Source organism: Pleurodeles waltl, chromosome 8 (genome assembly GCF_031143425.1).
Source record: "Pleurodeles waltl isolate 20211129_DDA chromosome 8, aPleWal1.hap1.20221129, whole genome shotgun sequence".
NCBI lineage: Eukaryota > Metazoa > Chordata > Amphibia > Caudata > Salamandridae > Pleurodeles > Pleurodeles waltl.
In genome coordinates, this window is record NC_090447.1 from 822,497,316 (window position 1) to 822,513,856 (window position 16,541).

General features: G+C 43.1%; 1 protein-coding gene across 6 annotated transcripts in view; it reads right to left on the reverse strand.

Annotated features, from left to right (window-relative positions):
- Window positions 1–16,541, reverse strand: part of LOC138250332 (arylsulfatase D-like) — a 664,413-nt gene that overhangs the window by 81,102 nt on the left and 566,770 nt on the right. For all 6 annotated transcript variants that reach the window (XM_069205101.1, XM_069205102.1, XM_069205100.1 and 3 more), the window contains one exon: window positions 12,969–13,090. In XM_069205101.1, coding sequence (XP_069061202.1) covers window positions 12,969–13,090 — 122 coding nt within the window. The remainder of the gene's footprint in view (window positions 1–12,968; window positions 13,091–16,541) is intronic.

Here is a 16,541-nt window from a genome sequence, read left to right on the forward strand (position 1 = left end):
CACCGAAATCCAGGATAGAGGCTGAAACTTTGGAATCATAGCCTGAATGTCCTGGACTCGCTTTTCGGTAGGATAGGCCCGAAACTGCACTGTGTCCAAAACAGCCCAGATGAAAGGGAGCATATTAGAGGGATGTTTACAGTGAACCCCAGCGTGTGCAGGAGGTTCGCCATAGTCTGAAAGCGGGAGACTATTTTTTTGGCGTGTCCGCTTTCAATAGTCAGTCGTCGAGGTAGGGGAAGACTCAAACCCCTAACCTGCGCTTATAAGCTGCAACCACCTCCATCACTTTTGTGAACACCCGAGGGGCGTTGGTAAGGGCGAAAGGGAGCACAGTAAATTGAAAGTGCTTGTGACCTTTCAGGAATCGTAGGTAACATTTGTGGGCAGGCAATACGGGAACATGGAAATAAGTGTCCTGCAAGTCCAACACAACCATCCAGTCTCCTGGGTCCAAGGCAGACAAGATCTGAGGCAGAGTCAGCATTTTGAACTTCTCCTTCTTGAGGAAGAGATTGAGCGCCCGAAAGTCTAGGAGAGGACGTAAGCCCTTGTCCTTTTGGGGCACCAGAAAGTAGCAGGAATAAAAAACACAACTTACTTCTGGTGCAGGGACCCTCTCTTTGACCCCCTTGGCCAAGAGAGCTGTGACGTTCTCACGGAGAAGGGCCAGATGATTCTCCGGTAAGTGGGCTGTAAGATGGAGGCATGGCCGGTGGGGTAGACTCGAAGGGAAGGGAGTAGCCCCTTCGGAAGATCTGCTAAACCGACCTGTCCATCATGATGGTCTCCCAGTGGGCCAGATGATGGCGAATCCTGCCACTAACTGGTACATCGAGAGGGGTACCATCTAAGAAGGTTTGGAGGCTGCAGCAGGGGCGGGGTGGACTGGGCAGACCTCTGGTTCCCTGTCCCATAAGCCCATGGGATTCACTGGCCACACAGGGGCTGAGAAGCGTGAGTGGCACAGTGGCTGGAAAAGGGACGGACAGGGAGCCCCTTCTATGGCCACGAAAGGGGCAAAAGGCGGACTGTTTGGGTTGAGGGGCAACCGAAAGGCCAAGACACCAAGCCGTAGCCCGAGACTCCTTAAACCTCTCAAGAGCAGAGTCTGCCTTATCTCCAAAGAGACGGGTGCCATCAAAGAGCATGTCCACGAGGGTCTGTTGGACATCCTCTGAAAAACAATTGGCATCGGGAGCGTCGACAACCTAACCGGCACTGGGGAAGGTCGCGAAGGTACAACCGGCATCGGCATGGAACCCGAAGGACCTCCATCCAACCCCCCAGGCCCCAAAGGCACCGCAGAGGGGTCGAACTGCCCAAATATGAGGCGCATGGCCTCATAAAACTCCATGAGTTGGGCAGGGGTCTCCCCGGCTCCAGGAAACTCGGGGAGGTGCAGCATGAACCCGGAAGTAGGCTCCACAGACGGAGGCCTGGAGCGTCAATGCTCCTCCTGCGTGGCATCGGCCGAGCGACACGGGGAAGTCGAAAAATGCCTGGCCTTCTTCGACCTCTTCTTTTTCTTACATGAATGACCTGAAGATTGATGACGAGTGGTGACTCTGCGAACGGAGTGCCAGGCCGCCATGAACTTTAGGGACCGCTCCCTCAAAGGCTTCGGGTGCATGGCTAGGCATTCGGAGCACAACTCCGGGTCATGGTCACACTACAGACACTACAAACAGACCCGAAGCAGATCCGTAACCGACATCATACGGTGACAGGCCTCGCAAGGCTTGAACCTGGTCTTCGGGGACATCCTAGATGCATAGAAACTCGACAAAAGGGTAGAATTCGGTCAAAAAATGACCAGCGTAGGTCTTCAGATCAGTGCATGGCACAGAAAGAAAATCACTTCTGTCACTACGCCGAAGCGGCACCTATATACGACCCCAATGCCATCATGGTGACCACAACGCCAATTACGGACGTGGAGTCGACCGACACCACCTGACGGCGCACAAGGGTACTGCTCGAAGAAAAATATCCAGATCCAGTAGGACGCCTGGGGAAATTCTAATGTAAGGAATCTGCAACTAGAAGTATCTATCCGATATATAACTGTTACTGAAAAGCAAGTCATGCAACAGAGTGGAAGGCAATGAATGTGGAGTTAAAGGGAGAACTCGAGGGCAAAACTTTCTGGCAGTGGGCCCCCATTTAGAACAACTACTGGCAAAACAAAAGGCTACGCTGTCTTGCATAGAAAAGGAAATAGTGACCAAATACAGAAAAGACAAAAACAGTTACAGACCAACTAGGAATTGAAAAATATATAGGATGCATTTGACCGGTTCATCAACACAGCATGCTAACAGAAACTTTACCAAGAAGGTGACATGATAGGCAGAACATTAGCTTGGCTCTTAAAGAGGGAACAGCCTTACTTTACTTGGGCTCAAAGGTTAAGAGGGCAATATGGTAGTTTAATAAGTAGGAATAAGTAGCACCTTGAAGGCCGACTTGATGATGAATGTACTTCTAAAGCACAAAAGCTACACAAAAATGGATGTTATGGCACTGCAGCTGATGGAAGCTGAACAGATATTAAAAAAATAACTAGGTTTTCAAGACCTCATGAAATGTACGGTAATTTGATTCTTACCTAAGATGAGTGGGTAACGCATTCCAGTATATAGGTGCTACTTAAGAGAAAGCTTTCCCTCCCATGCCAGAACGAGGGATATGAGGAGAGAATCTGACATAGTTATATAGACAGCTGAAACACAAACACAATGAATCAATTTGGTGTCTATAAAGTAGATGTTGAGCTACTTTGAGAATGCAAGGACGAGTAAAATATGTCAGAAGATGAGAGACCAATACGGATTAGTGGCAGTAATTAAGGGTGTTACTAAACTGAATGCTTGGGGAAGCAGTGGCTTTACTGCAGACATGCATCACTTGATCCAAACACATACTTGGAAAAAAAACTGCTAGTGGTATCTCTGGAGGATCAAAGTTCTGGGGTGATGTCTCCTACCATAAGAGAAGATGTCATCACAATGATTCCAAAAGCAGAAATAGCTCTGATAGCACGTCTTTCCACCTGCTACCCGTCATTAATGTTGATATCATTATCCTAAGTAGAGCATTTGTGAAAAGATTGAGAGTACTGGAAACATTACTGTACCCTAATCATTGTTGTTTCATAGCTTAGAGAAGAGCCACACATTAATCTAATGTTACTCATGCATGTCCTGCATTCACTGGCACCTGCGAAGGAGCATTGTATCTTAATGGTGTTAGACAATAAGAACAATTTTGTTACAATTGAATGGGAATACATGCAGTGGGTATACAAAATGAGGGCGTTTGGATTTGGGGCTTGATTTTCTGAGTTGGACAAGACTGCTTTATACACAACCAATGAAGAGAGTCAGGACAAGAAAGTTGGTGTTGGAAAGCTAGAAGACAGAAAGCAATGTTCCCTCTAACTATTTTTCTCTGTGTGCAGTGGCAGCTTGTTTGTGTACACACATATCTCAAAAGTGTGCGTGATTGAGAGCTGTGATGAGCCACTGTTGAGTGATCATAAGCAGCGTGCTATTATGGCTGATGGAAGTTGAAGCACTAAAAGGCCACACAAAAGGCAAAGGGATGCTATACACTGTTAAATGACCATAGGAACATCATTTAATTGCAATTATGATACAGATTAACACAGAAGCACCCTAGTGTTCAATAACTGGGAGGATGTCTGGGTGAGTTAAATGATTGCCATTGACATAAATGATGATCAGCAGTGCTTGAGACTAGCTAGGCTGATTTTTTGCCTGATTATAGAGCTCAGTGGATGGGTTACTGTGTCACAAACATAAAGGCGATCCTGTCTGTCGTATTACAAATGCATCATAACCTATGGGACTTGTAATATGGTGGATGGGATATCGTTAGGAGTTGGTGTTAAATTCCAATCCGCCAGTGGAGTTGGCAGAATTTTGCCCACACCATGATACACTTGTAACACAGAGTTCCGGCCAAATTCTGCGAACCGTTTTTTTCTTGCGCGCAGCTTTCCTACAGTAAGTTGGCAAGTGAGGATTGGCGTCCCCTAGTGAGATTTTCAGGCACCAGGAGGGCAACCAGCTAAATCTTCTCACTGCAAATGGTCACAGCAGTCACATTCATTCGCGTGAGAAGGCTGCCACATGAGTAGAAAATCTACTTGAGTGAAACCAAAATCAACTCGAGCAGCAATGCTCACTGGCCCGCCACGTTGTGCCTTTCGCACACCAAAAAAAAAAAATCCACCGAGCAGTGTGATCTGCCAATTTACACCCGTTCGAAAAACTCCACAGAATCTTGCGGACTTTTCATGTAACTTTGTGGAATTCCTGTCAGTGCAACTCTGAGTTCTGACCACCTCTAGACATCTGTCACATTACTGATGGAGTGACTTCTCCACCAAACTCTAAATCAAGCCTCTAATCTTTTGTTTGCATTTCTAATAAATAGTAGGAATGTGGTATTTAGCACTATATCAAAAGCAACTTATCACTGTGAAGCTATACTCAAATTAAACAGCATGGTATAAGAAAGTGTAAGTACTGGAAGAGAAGTCTTGACGTACTGTTAAACCTGATCTTACTACCGTGTACAACTGACCCTACTGATCAAGTTAAAGTGGGAACTTCATAGTGTTTGCAACAGGTCATTGATTTTAAGTTTTCTTTTTCATTTCAAAATCAGAAGAGAGAATCCCTGCACTTTGGCAAATCAAGTAGCTAGAGAACCTCACAACAACTCCTAGAAATATAATGTCCAAAGACACCACAAACAGCGCTAATATTGGTCTGCAAAATAGGCTAGCAGTGGTTAAACTCCAGCATCAGGAAAAATGAATAAGGCATGTAGGTGCTAATATGAGGTTCACGCATGTCGATGTATGCATGGAGTACATTTTAGGGCTGACCCTGGGCCAGCTTTAGCCACCTCGTAAGCCTCATGTTAAAACAATCTTAAATATTCTGAACATATATGAACCCATATATGAACATATATGAACTTTGGGTTCATATATGTTCAGAATATTTAAGAGGTGTCCCTCATGGCTGGATACTTTCTGCTCTTTTATTCAAAATCTACATGCACCATTTGAACAAACTGTTGAAGAGAGTGGGAACGAAAATGCATATGTACACAGAAGACACACAATTGATTTTTGGTATTGTGAAGTACCAATCTAATACTCCTTTCCTAGCCCAGAGTCTGCTTCAGGTATAATCATGATTGTCACAGAACTGCCTGAAATTAAATCCAGTGAATACTGAGTTGCCAATTATTCCTGAGGGCACTGGTGTCTTGGATTATCTGACCTGGCCTTCATTAATGGACCCCTGCCCTCCTTCTGCACAACAATCTATTATTTGCGAACTTAACTGGGTGCCATCTTACATTCTGCCCTCATGTTTCCAAGATCTCAAGCATCTGTTTTTTTCCATTTGGAATCTACATAAAATACTCTGCCAGTCATACATAATATATGTCGTGTTCCTCTGATCAATGGATATGTTTAATCTGCATTATGGCAATACAAGTCTTATCAGCCTGTGACAAATCACTGAAACAATGCGGCTACCAATTCGATTCGCAAAGTTCCAAAATACCAACATATTTCCTTTTTCTTAAAACAATTACATAGCATTTCTATCCATTAAATAGTTGTTTTCAAGTCCATAGTTCACAAAGCTGTTTTTAACAATTCCCACATTGTATTGCATGTGAATTATATTAGGACTGGCTCCCCCTTAGTTGAAGGTCAAATAATATGTTTATTCTCACAATCTCTAGAACTAGAACTGCCACCTTCTGCAACATCGCCTTCTCAATTGCAGATAGTAGGAAGAATACCTCTCTACCCTTATCGATTAATTCGAAATCGTCCCTTTTTAAACTTGAAAACATACTTATTCTTAAATTAGCTCTGTCGCTATGGTTAGGTTAACACAGTACCAAGAAACTTCGGTGTACTGGTGCTGTATAAGTAGCCTTTAAATAGCATTACATACTTTGATTTTGAGTCGTACTTTTTAATCAGTTGGTCTGATCGGCTCGCATTCATTTTACTTTCAACCACCGCAGAATTCAGCAAAGGGCAATGGGTCAGCCCATTGCAGCCTCTGGCTCTCTTGCAATGTGACTGCTCATTTTGTCTGTTCACATCTACTTCAAAAGAATGGTGTTTTACTGACAAGGATGGTGCACCGATATAGTTTCATTTGCCAGTATTATTTATTTTCCAATCATTATCTTGTTTTTTTTTTAATCCTTGAGTGTTTATAATAGGTTTTCGTGTTGCTGCAATTCAAACCCAACAATCCCTTTCTTTGTGCAAATAAGAATCACATTTCCCCATTATGCCATTAACAACTAAAATGGGTCTCTATACCCATACTATGTACACCTGCCTGCTAGGAAATGCTGCTACTGCTCAATTAAAATTGTATGCAATTATTATTTTCTAAATTTTACAATTTGTATTGCAATAAAATGGCTGCAACGTTAGGGTGGTGTCTCGTCCGTTTATTTTTGCAGCACATTCAATTGCATTTGTGTGTCATGTATTTTTTTTAATAAAATTGACCATTGCAACTGCTTGACAAGGCCAGAACTATTAGACTTTTGGGTTTTCTTGTCTTTTTAATACAATGTACTTATTGTTCCCTGACTAAATCAGCGTTTCCGCTAGGTGTTGCGCTGTTTAACAAAACGGCACAAGTTAATGAAATGGCATAAAAGGTGCAAATTAAAGGAAAACGTGTCAACATTTTTAAATCTATAAAATGTAAAATGTCTCCATTTAGAAATCATGTCTGAGTTTACCATGTACTTATACTGTATTGGGCATATCAAGTAAACATCATTGTAGTGGTATATTGTTTTTAATAACAAATGCATTAAACATAGGAAGACAGTACACCAGCTGAAAATGGAAGGGGAAACTATCAGTGAAGAACAGCACAGATCAACAATGGCATATCAGAAACATCAAAGGCCCAAAGATAGAGAGTTTTGAGAGAAACAACAAAAGCGCACAGGGCCCATGAAAGTTATTTTGTTGAAAACAAAATGTGTCTTTTTGAGCAATTTGTGTAACAGAATCTGCACAGGCCTTACTGTCCCAGAAAGAGGGTGGGCTAGGCTCACTTATAGGAAAATTAAATGTTGCCAAGCAGGGTTCACTACCAGCTTCACAAAGGCACGCTATTGAAACATTTGTTTATTTTTGGTGAAGCCTGATAAGGGGTGTCAGACAACTGCAAACAAGAAGAGAACTGTCCCAGTAGTGTTTAACGCAGTGTAAGAGTGCCTTGGTTTAGCGGAATTCATGACCCGTTTCCGGGTGATAACTGCTTTGTGTTCCCCTTTAACTTTTAAATGCGCGCTGTCAGACTTTTTGTTCGTGACAGGGAGGCAGCATGTGCCCAAGTACATACGTGCGCACCTAAGATGAAACATAGATGGAGATTAGAACAAGACAGAACTATCAGCGGGTGCTCCTTCTATCTGAACATGCAGTAAAACTACTGAGGTGAAGATTCAGGAGGAGGATGCAAGAATGGGTCATCACTGTGGGATGAACCACGCACATTGGGGTCTATTCACAAACTGCATTTTCTAGAATGTGTAGCAGTACTACAACAATACTACTAAGGTACTGCAAAATACTATTCATTAACCTAGTTGCAAAGGTCGCTGTCTCTGCGTCTCCTCTCTTTTCTGGGCAGAGATCTCCGCCTGACTGCAGAGATCTGCACATATGTAGGTATACTTATTAGAAATAAATGTGGGAGGAATAGGAAGGAGTGACAGGGAAATATTTATTACTGAAGGGAAGGTGTTTTGGTAGGAGTAAGGATGGGTTAAGAAAGGGATAGGGAGGAGTTACGGTAGGGCCATGCGCCAGCCCACAAATAGTAAGCCAATTGTTATGCACATACTGCATTCTACTACAACCACAATTTACAAAAAGAAATGTAGTATATGTACTCCAGCTAAAGGCAGGAGTAGATCCAGCACATGGCGACTCATTGGTACTGCAGCATCCTAGCTTAGTGAATAATGGATAAAGGGTCTTAAAATAACACCCCAAAAGGATCCAATGTTAGATTAAAATATAAATATATGTATATTCAATGTTAACAATATCTATAAAACATAACTTACATTGTATTTTTGAAATATTTTAAAAACATTTAAAAAATATATATTAAAAATTATTACATTTCGGTTAATTTATTCCACATATCACTTTTAATGTTAATACATACCTTAAAATATGTTTTTCTTAATGTAAAGTTCAAAAAATAATTTTAGCTTAATTTAGTATATGCTAAATATTTACATTTTTAATTGAAAATGTAGTTATTAAAGATGTTCCACTGTTATATTGTCCTGAAATTGATATAAATATATACAATTAACGATAATATTAGGCATATAAATATATGCATATACTTTCTACAAAGTTTCATATACTTTTACACATTTTACTATATTTTACCATATGTAGATCTACGCTAATTCAGCGAAACGCTCAAATATGGTTGTAAAGCCAACATTAGTAGTGGTAGTATATGACATTTTTAGTGACTCCATCCCCTATTTCAGGGGTGGGGACATGAAGGTTTACACTTCAGAGTACCTTTAATGGTGAATAACCAAAAATAGTAAATTTACTCAAAGTATAAAAGGAAATACACTTGTATTAATTTAGGCACGTAGATTTACCTTTGCGAATAGGACCCATGGTCCATCAAACGTACAAAAGGTGATGGGAGGAATGCTTTCAATTTGTCTAACCACTGGCTATCGCTTGAGTCGTGTTCCAACCCCTTGTTCTTCTGTCATCATGCCACCCCAGTTTGGACTCAGCCATGTGCAAGTCAGTCTTGACCATACTCCAATAGGAAAAGTCCAGCTCAAGCTGCCCGACTAGGTCTTCCCTGAACTGGAATACAAGCAACCCAAGACCAGTTTTGCCCTGATTGTGGCACTTCAGTTGGGTGTAGCTTTGTTCCAGTGGCACAGTGACCACGGGACTGACGTCTGGGCTACATCATGCCACGAAAGGTGGTACATCAAACACACACACACACAAGGTGATGGGAGGAACGTTTTTAATTCGTCTATCCACTGCCAAAAGCTTGGGTAGGAATACAACCCATTGGTTTTTTGCCCACCAACTCACCTTAGTTTGGACCCAGCCATATGCAAGTCAGTTTTGACCCTGCTCCAGTAGAAACAGTCTAGCCCAGGTTGCTGTGCCAAGTTCTCTGTCAACAGGAACACAAGCAACCCAAGACCGGTTTCACCCTGATAGTGGCTCTTCAGTCTGGTGTAGCTTAGTTGCTATGGCACAGTGAGCGTGGGCCCCATAGGGTCTACGCATTTGGAGACATGCTAATATGTTTGAAACCTCACTTTGATGAATTATCTGGGCTCCAAATCAATTGAGGGGAAACAAGATGTTGTCGGGGATCTAGGTAAGCTAGAAAATGAACAGGTGAAGATGCTATGGAAGACAGATAGATTTTGATACCTCAGTATATAAGTGGCCCACACAGCAGACAAGCAGTATTACATACCATGTGTGCAGTATTTCTGGAAGGGTTGAAAAACTCATTAGAGTCCCGGAATATTTTTCAGCCTTTCATTATGTGACTGAGTTTCAACCTGTGTGTTACTGGGAAGCAGACATGTTGCTAGTATCTCTAGCATAGGCTGTGAAGCATAGCAGACTAAAACTTAAAAAATTAAAGCTGTGCTGTGAAAAAGGGTGTCTAGGACTGTCTGATGTTGAGGCATATTACATAACATCCTAGCTTCAACACACAGTTAGATGATTGGGTGGCAAATACTACTGTGAAACTAGGTTGCTGGAAGGGACAAATGAGAGGACCGGATTGCTGGAATTACTCATGATAGAAGGTTATGCACCAGTAAATTATCTTTACATAACCAGACATTTAAGAAGGGTTTAGGAGAGGTCTGCGAGAAAGGCGACTAGAAGACCCCTATTTTCAGCAGAGATGGACCTCTGGAGCTTGCAAATATTTGTGTGAAATGGTTTTGCAACAGCGGGAAGGGAGGAGTGAAAGTGCAGGAAAGCTGTACCTTAAAGATAGGTCAATCATGTATACAGAAGCACAAGGAAAATGTTGGGAGGCCAAAAACAAATTCTACAATATGCTTAACTAATGCAAAGAGACCTGTAGATGACAGAAATGTTGGCAATCCTGCTTAGGTTGACACAGAGAGGAAGGCTGGTGTTTAACCTGTATGAGGCCATAAGCATGAATAAAGGTGGGAGAGCCTTGGCAGTTAAGGAACAGTTAAATGAGGATTGTCCGGGGCCCATTACACAGAAGGACTGAGAAATGGCCTGCTTAGGAGAAAATCTGAAGGAACACTAGATTGCTGTTTAATTATCTTCACAGGACATACCTACCTCCTCTAAAGTTAGGCTGAATTTACCCAACAAGAACCACAATATGTCTGAGGTGCTTCTTCCTTCATATGGCTTATTCTTGCCCTTTGATTGAACCATTGTGGACCACAGTACAGACCAGATGGCATGCTATTACGAGAGGAATACCCACACTTACAGTTAAAAAAACACCTACTTGGAATTGTTCCTAAACCACAGAAAAGAACAGTGAAACATCTGTTTGCTGCACTTGGTACAATTCTTGCAGTTTCCCAGACCCAGGATATCTGTAGTCTCTGTGAGATGGGAAGACAGCAATATGTGAATCTGTTGAACTGGCACAGAAAGATGCTTACACTGTGACAGGAAAAATCTAATATAGACCGGGGAAAACCAGGCACTAGTATTTCTGATATAGTAAGATATACACCGTGGGGCATAGAAAGCGAAGAAATTGAATTCATGGGCACTCAGAGGAAATATATTGACTCTAGGATATGTCTATTCTTATACTGAGACAACAAATGGTGAGGAAATACATGCAGATGCTGAAGTCGAGGGACTAGTCCCATGGTGATGACAGGCATTCCATCAAAGCACATGGATATAACTCCGTTCTTTATCCAATTGTGTACCTGTTGCTGTGATTTGATGATCTTTGGCCAGAACTAAACAGTGTATGTATGGACTTTAGTCATGTCATGGTTTTCACATGGGGATGGTAGTCACTCATGTTAATAGGAATACCATGTTGGGTGGTCACCATCTCTAAAGAAGACAGGTAGTGTGCTGGTGAGCAACTCACAAAAATGATGTGGACCAGCTACTAGGGGAGTACGATGAGAATTTCCTGTGCGGGAAACACACTTTATGAGTCAGAAATGAGGAAATGACGAGCAGAGTAGCATAGTGCTATCACACCACTAACTCTTTACCTTACACATTTCTTGAGAATAATGATATTGGGCCAAATGTACAGAACATTTTTCTAATCGCAAATGGGCTGATTCTCAGAATCGGCCTGTTTGCAACTAGAAAAACTTTTTTGGGGATGTACGAAGCCCAAATTGTGATTCGGTAACTTGTTAACGAATCGCAATTTGGGTTTCACGATTCAGTATTAGGAAGAGGCGTGTTCAGGGCGTCCCCTCCAAATACCAATTCTGAATGGTATGTATGGTTGTTTTGTGACCGTGAATGTGGTTGTAAAATGATCGCAGATAACACAAGTTTCAAATTGATGTTAACCCATTCACAAACAGGAAGGGGTCCCCAAGCGACCCTTTACCCTTTGTGAATGGTAGTGAAAATATTTTTCAGAGCAGGCAGTGGCCCCACGGACCACTGCCTACTCTGAAAAAATTAAAAGAAAATTTTTCATTTTTCTTTTTTGAAATGCATTGCGTTTTCCTTTCTGGAAAACGAGCTGCATTTAGAAATAACTGCTTTATTTAAAAAGCAGTCACAGACATCATGGTCTGCTGTCCCAAGCAGGCCACCATCCTTGTGAGCGTGGCCATTCCCAATAGGGTCATAAATTGCGACCTACCTCATGAATATTGATGAGGTAGGTCATTTGTGACCACATTGGGAATCGCAAACAGTGTACTTAACACTGTTGTACATTTAATTGCAATTTGCGATTCCCAAACGGATCGCAAATTGCGAGTCGCAAAGTAAAAGGTCGTCCATCTGGCCCATTATCTTTTACTCTGAGTAGTTTCCTGACAGGGTCCTACTTTAAAATACATGCTGATAAACTGCACTCTCATAATCTTACAGAATGGAGACCAGTATCTGCGGCAAAATGGGTTGGAGTGTTCTTTCAGCATTTGATTTGTGTCCATCGTGCAGGAACACGTGTTTTGGGGTGGGAAGATGCACATGCTGGTTGTCCATGTATCGTTCTACCATACATGGTTTTACCCTCATTAAAATCTAGTGGTCATTTATCCTCTCAGGGAGCAAATATAGTCGGCAGACACAGAGACAGCCACCTCATCAAATGAGAAAGAAGACAGAGGTGAAGGCGAAGGACTATGAGTAATGTGACTACTGGACAGTAATCAAAACATTACTTCAGTTTGTCACTCTACTTTTCAAGACTCCATTCGGACTCTTATTTTGGAGTTGTTTTGATCGCTCTTATAGTGTGCAAAAGGAATGTTCAGTTTCTGGAGTCAGGATAATTTAGTACCGAATTCTAAATAGCGGATAACATTTACCTTACTATAATTGAACCATTACTCCGTTAGGGCTGAAGGTCATGCATTTTATCAACTCACAATTTATTCCTCTGGTGTGTTGCCCATTATTGTTTTGTTGTAGCCTGAAGTAGGAGCAAATATGCATCAGTACTAAATTAAAAATATTTGGCATAAAGGGTTAAACAAAGATTGGGTACCTCCCCACGAAATAAAATGGATTTACAAATCAAATAATGACAGGTCTGGACCACCATTATAAAAAAAAAAAATTGTACTTCACACAATATCTTTCTAAATACAGGTAATGTCACCTTGATACTCACTTTCCCGTTGGTACCAGCGTACTGCATGAAGGTGAACTCCACAATAGTGAAACATAAACTCATGTCCTGAGCGGATAGTATTTCCTTGGAGTAAGTCCATAAGGTTCCGTCCATCAATGACTCTAATTTAACAGGAAGAATATGCATCACTGAATTTAATTGCATTCAAAATATACAATTTATATTCTTCAACTACTGTACACCGGAACATTTTATAAACCTTACTTTATAAAAATAGTGTATTTTACTTGAGGAATGTGATATAAATGTCCAGGTATGCCTTTAACTGTTGGGTGGGTGACATGCTAAACATCATACAGGGGAAACAGCAATTACAACAAGGTCGAAACTGTGTATGCAAATACCACCCATGCTTTACAATGCATGCGTCTATACAACGCATTCCTTTACCAAGCAGGATTTTACAACAAATATGTCTTTACCACGAATGCCTTTACAACAAATTTCATTTTCAATGTCCGGGAAAATCTGCGGATCCAGTATATATATAAGTCTACATAAACTCTCTGGGTGGTAATAGGGGAGTTGGCTGCAAGGTTTGGTCACAGGCCAGGCCTGTAGCCAACCAATGCCATGCACGGCCAAAGGCCGGGCGAAGCATGGGGCTGGGTGGTTATAGGGGGTTGGCCGCAGGCCCTGGTTGCAGGCCAGGCCTTGCAGCCAGCGCCCATCGTGCACGACCAAAGGCCGAGCGTGGCGAAGGTTAAATTAACGTATAGTAGTTAAAAAGACAATCGAAATTCACGGAAAAAAAACAAAGGTTAAAGGGACGCTATATTTAGAAATAGAATTTTTACAAACATAGAAATTCTGTTAAAAAACCTAAAGGTTACAGGGAAGTTATGGTTAGGCTCACATTTTAACACGCAAAACCATAGAAATGTAGCTGTTATATTTAGAGTTGTCTCAAGTAACTATAACTTGTGCCTTAGGGTAACTATAACTCGCGACCTCGCCATGCAAAGCTAATTGCCCCACACATTACAGCACTGTGGCCAACACCCTATAACCAGCCAACCCTGCGTCAGCCTCAGCCTGCTGCTGTGCGTGACGGACGCTGGCTGCAGGGCCAGTCCCTGCGGCCAATGCACCTAACCACCCAATCCCCCATGCTGTGCACGGCCTATAGCTGTGTGTGGCAGGAATTGGCTGCAGGGCCTGTCTCTCTGGGTGTCAGAATAAGTTGGAGAGGGTGTCTCTGGGTGTTAGAGTGTCTGTCTGGGTTTGAGAGGGTCTAAGTAGATTTGAGCGTGTCTGGGTGTAAGAGTAGGTGTAAGAGGGTCTCTCTGGTTGTGTCAGTGAGTGTTTCTGTGAGTGAGTGCCTATGTGGGGTTGTGAGTATATGTATGAGAGTCTGAGTGGGCCTGTGAGTGGGTGCGTGAATGTCCGAGTGTGTCTCTGAGAGGGTGTATGAGTGGACTTATGAGTGGGTGTGTGAGTCTGAGTGGGTCTATGAGTGTCTGAGTGGATCTGTGAGTGGGTGCATGAGTCGGAGTGGGTCTGTGAGCAGGTGCGTGAGTCTCTGAGTGGGTCTGTGAGTGGGTGCATGAGTCTTTGAGTGGGACTCTGAGTGGGTCTTTGAGTGGGTGAGTGAGTGTCTGAGTGCGTCTGTGAGTGGATGTGGGAGTATCTGTGTGGATGTGTCAGTAGTTGTGTGAGTGACTTTACCCTTTTATCCCACAAGAGTACACAGCTTTGCATTAAATATCTGCTCAAGTGGAGTTCATGCTACCGCCTTGGTTAAATATCTAGTTTGTGTTTTACACTACAGCTGAATATTGGAGCACAAGGAAATGTCACAAGTGTTCCTTTTTTTAATGTGATTGTTCCTCGTGCATCTTTCTCCAGAACTCTGTGATAATGTGACTCCTCCTATAAAGAGTCCAACGGGACTACAAAGACGTAAATCTCCACCAAACCACAATAGTTTCCTTTATCTATATGAAGTCAGCGATTCTTTGTTTTGTGAAGATGTCCTCATATTCCTCGGTATCAAGAACGTGCCCTCAAAACTGGCAGGAAACGCACTGTGGGGTCCTTTGGGAAGCGGTCCATCATCCTGGCAAAAGGGGAGAAGACCTATGCATACTACTAATGTAGATGGTGTGGGGCCAAGCCTGCGCAGCTTCAAAGTGATCTGCACATTTGCATACTTGTAGCAATTTAAAGGGAGAACTATGGCAATGGGGCCACGTAGCCCTCCTCCCCTGGCCAATTGTGGCCACAGGGACCCCATTCCGCTGGGCCTGGCCTTAATATACATTTTCCTATGGGAGGGGGCCATGTTGCCTCCCTCCCCGGGCCATCTCAGCCCAAGGGACCCCTTCCCCTGGAGCCCAGCCATATGTCCTCGGTACCTTGCAGGGCACCCAGTGTGTAATAGGACCGTGGAGGGAGCCTCAAGGACCCTGCGGTCCCCGCCAGCTCACCACCTCCTGCCAGAGCCGACATTGCGGTCACAAACAGGGAGCTGCTAAACATGCAGCTCTCGGTCTGTGAGAGCAATTGTTTTCCCTGTTTCCCTGCCCACGTGTCTGTGGACAGGACAACAGGGGAAACCTCTGCTTCCAGTAACAAGAGCTGTTTGACAGTTCTTGCTGGCTGGAACCGGAATGTTTCCTCTGACTTGGCGGGAGCTGTCAAAGCTCTCGCCATGTCACAGCCAACAGCTATGTCCTGGGGGTGTGCACCAAGGGGCATAGCAGGAGCTACCACTCGGGGATGATGGACCCCAGGGCCATTATTTGCTCCTCAGGGGAGTCGCTTGGCCCCCCTCCAACATTTGAAATTTACCACAGGGAGGTGGTGGTCCCCAGAGCCCGGGGTCCACAATTCACCCCCTTCTTGATCTTTTTTCAACCCTGGGGAAATGGTGATCTCCGGAGCTGTGGGGGGGGAGGGCTGCGTGGCCCCCCTTAATGTGAAATAAATTTCCCTGAATGTTAATTTAATCTTTAGCTTCCTTCATATTTGTCTGTGATTGCCCCAGGGAGTTCCAGGGAGCTCCCTGCGGCTAATACAAGCCCTAGGAGGGGGTGTCGATTGCACCCCGTCCTTCTTAAAGCCCCCAGTGGACCTGGGACCTGGCCAACCTGGGGGCAATCTAAAAAATAAAAAAAAAAGGGCAGGAGACAGATTTTTTTTTGTCAGGGAAAATCCGTAGTTTTTTCATCAAAAATGTTACTGCCAATATTACTTTGATATTATCAATGATGTTATGAAAGATGGCATGAGTGCCATAATTTGTAGGGTAATTAGTAGTGCATGGCGAGGGCGTGAGTTATAGTTACCTGAGGGCACAAGTTATAGTTACTTGAGGTAACTAACTATAACTGGTTATTTTTTATGGTTTTGTACGTGCAAGATGTGAGCCTAACTATAATGACCCTCTAACCTTTGTTTTTTTCCAGTGAATTTCCTTATTTTTTTTTAACGTATAGTAATTTCAATTACTATACTATATGTCAATCCAACCAACGCCAGCCATGCACAGCGGTGGTTGGACACAGAGCCTGGCCTCCAGCCACGTCCAGAGGCCAGCCCCTTATAATC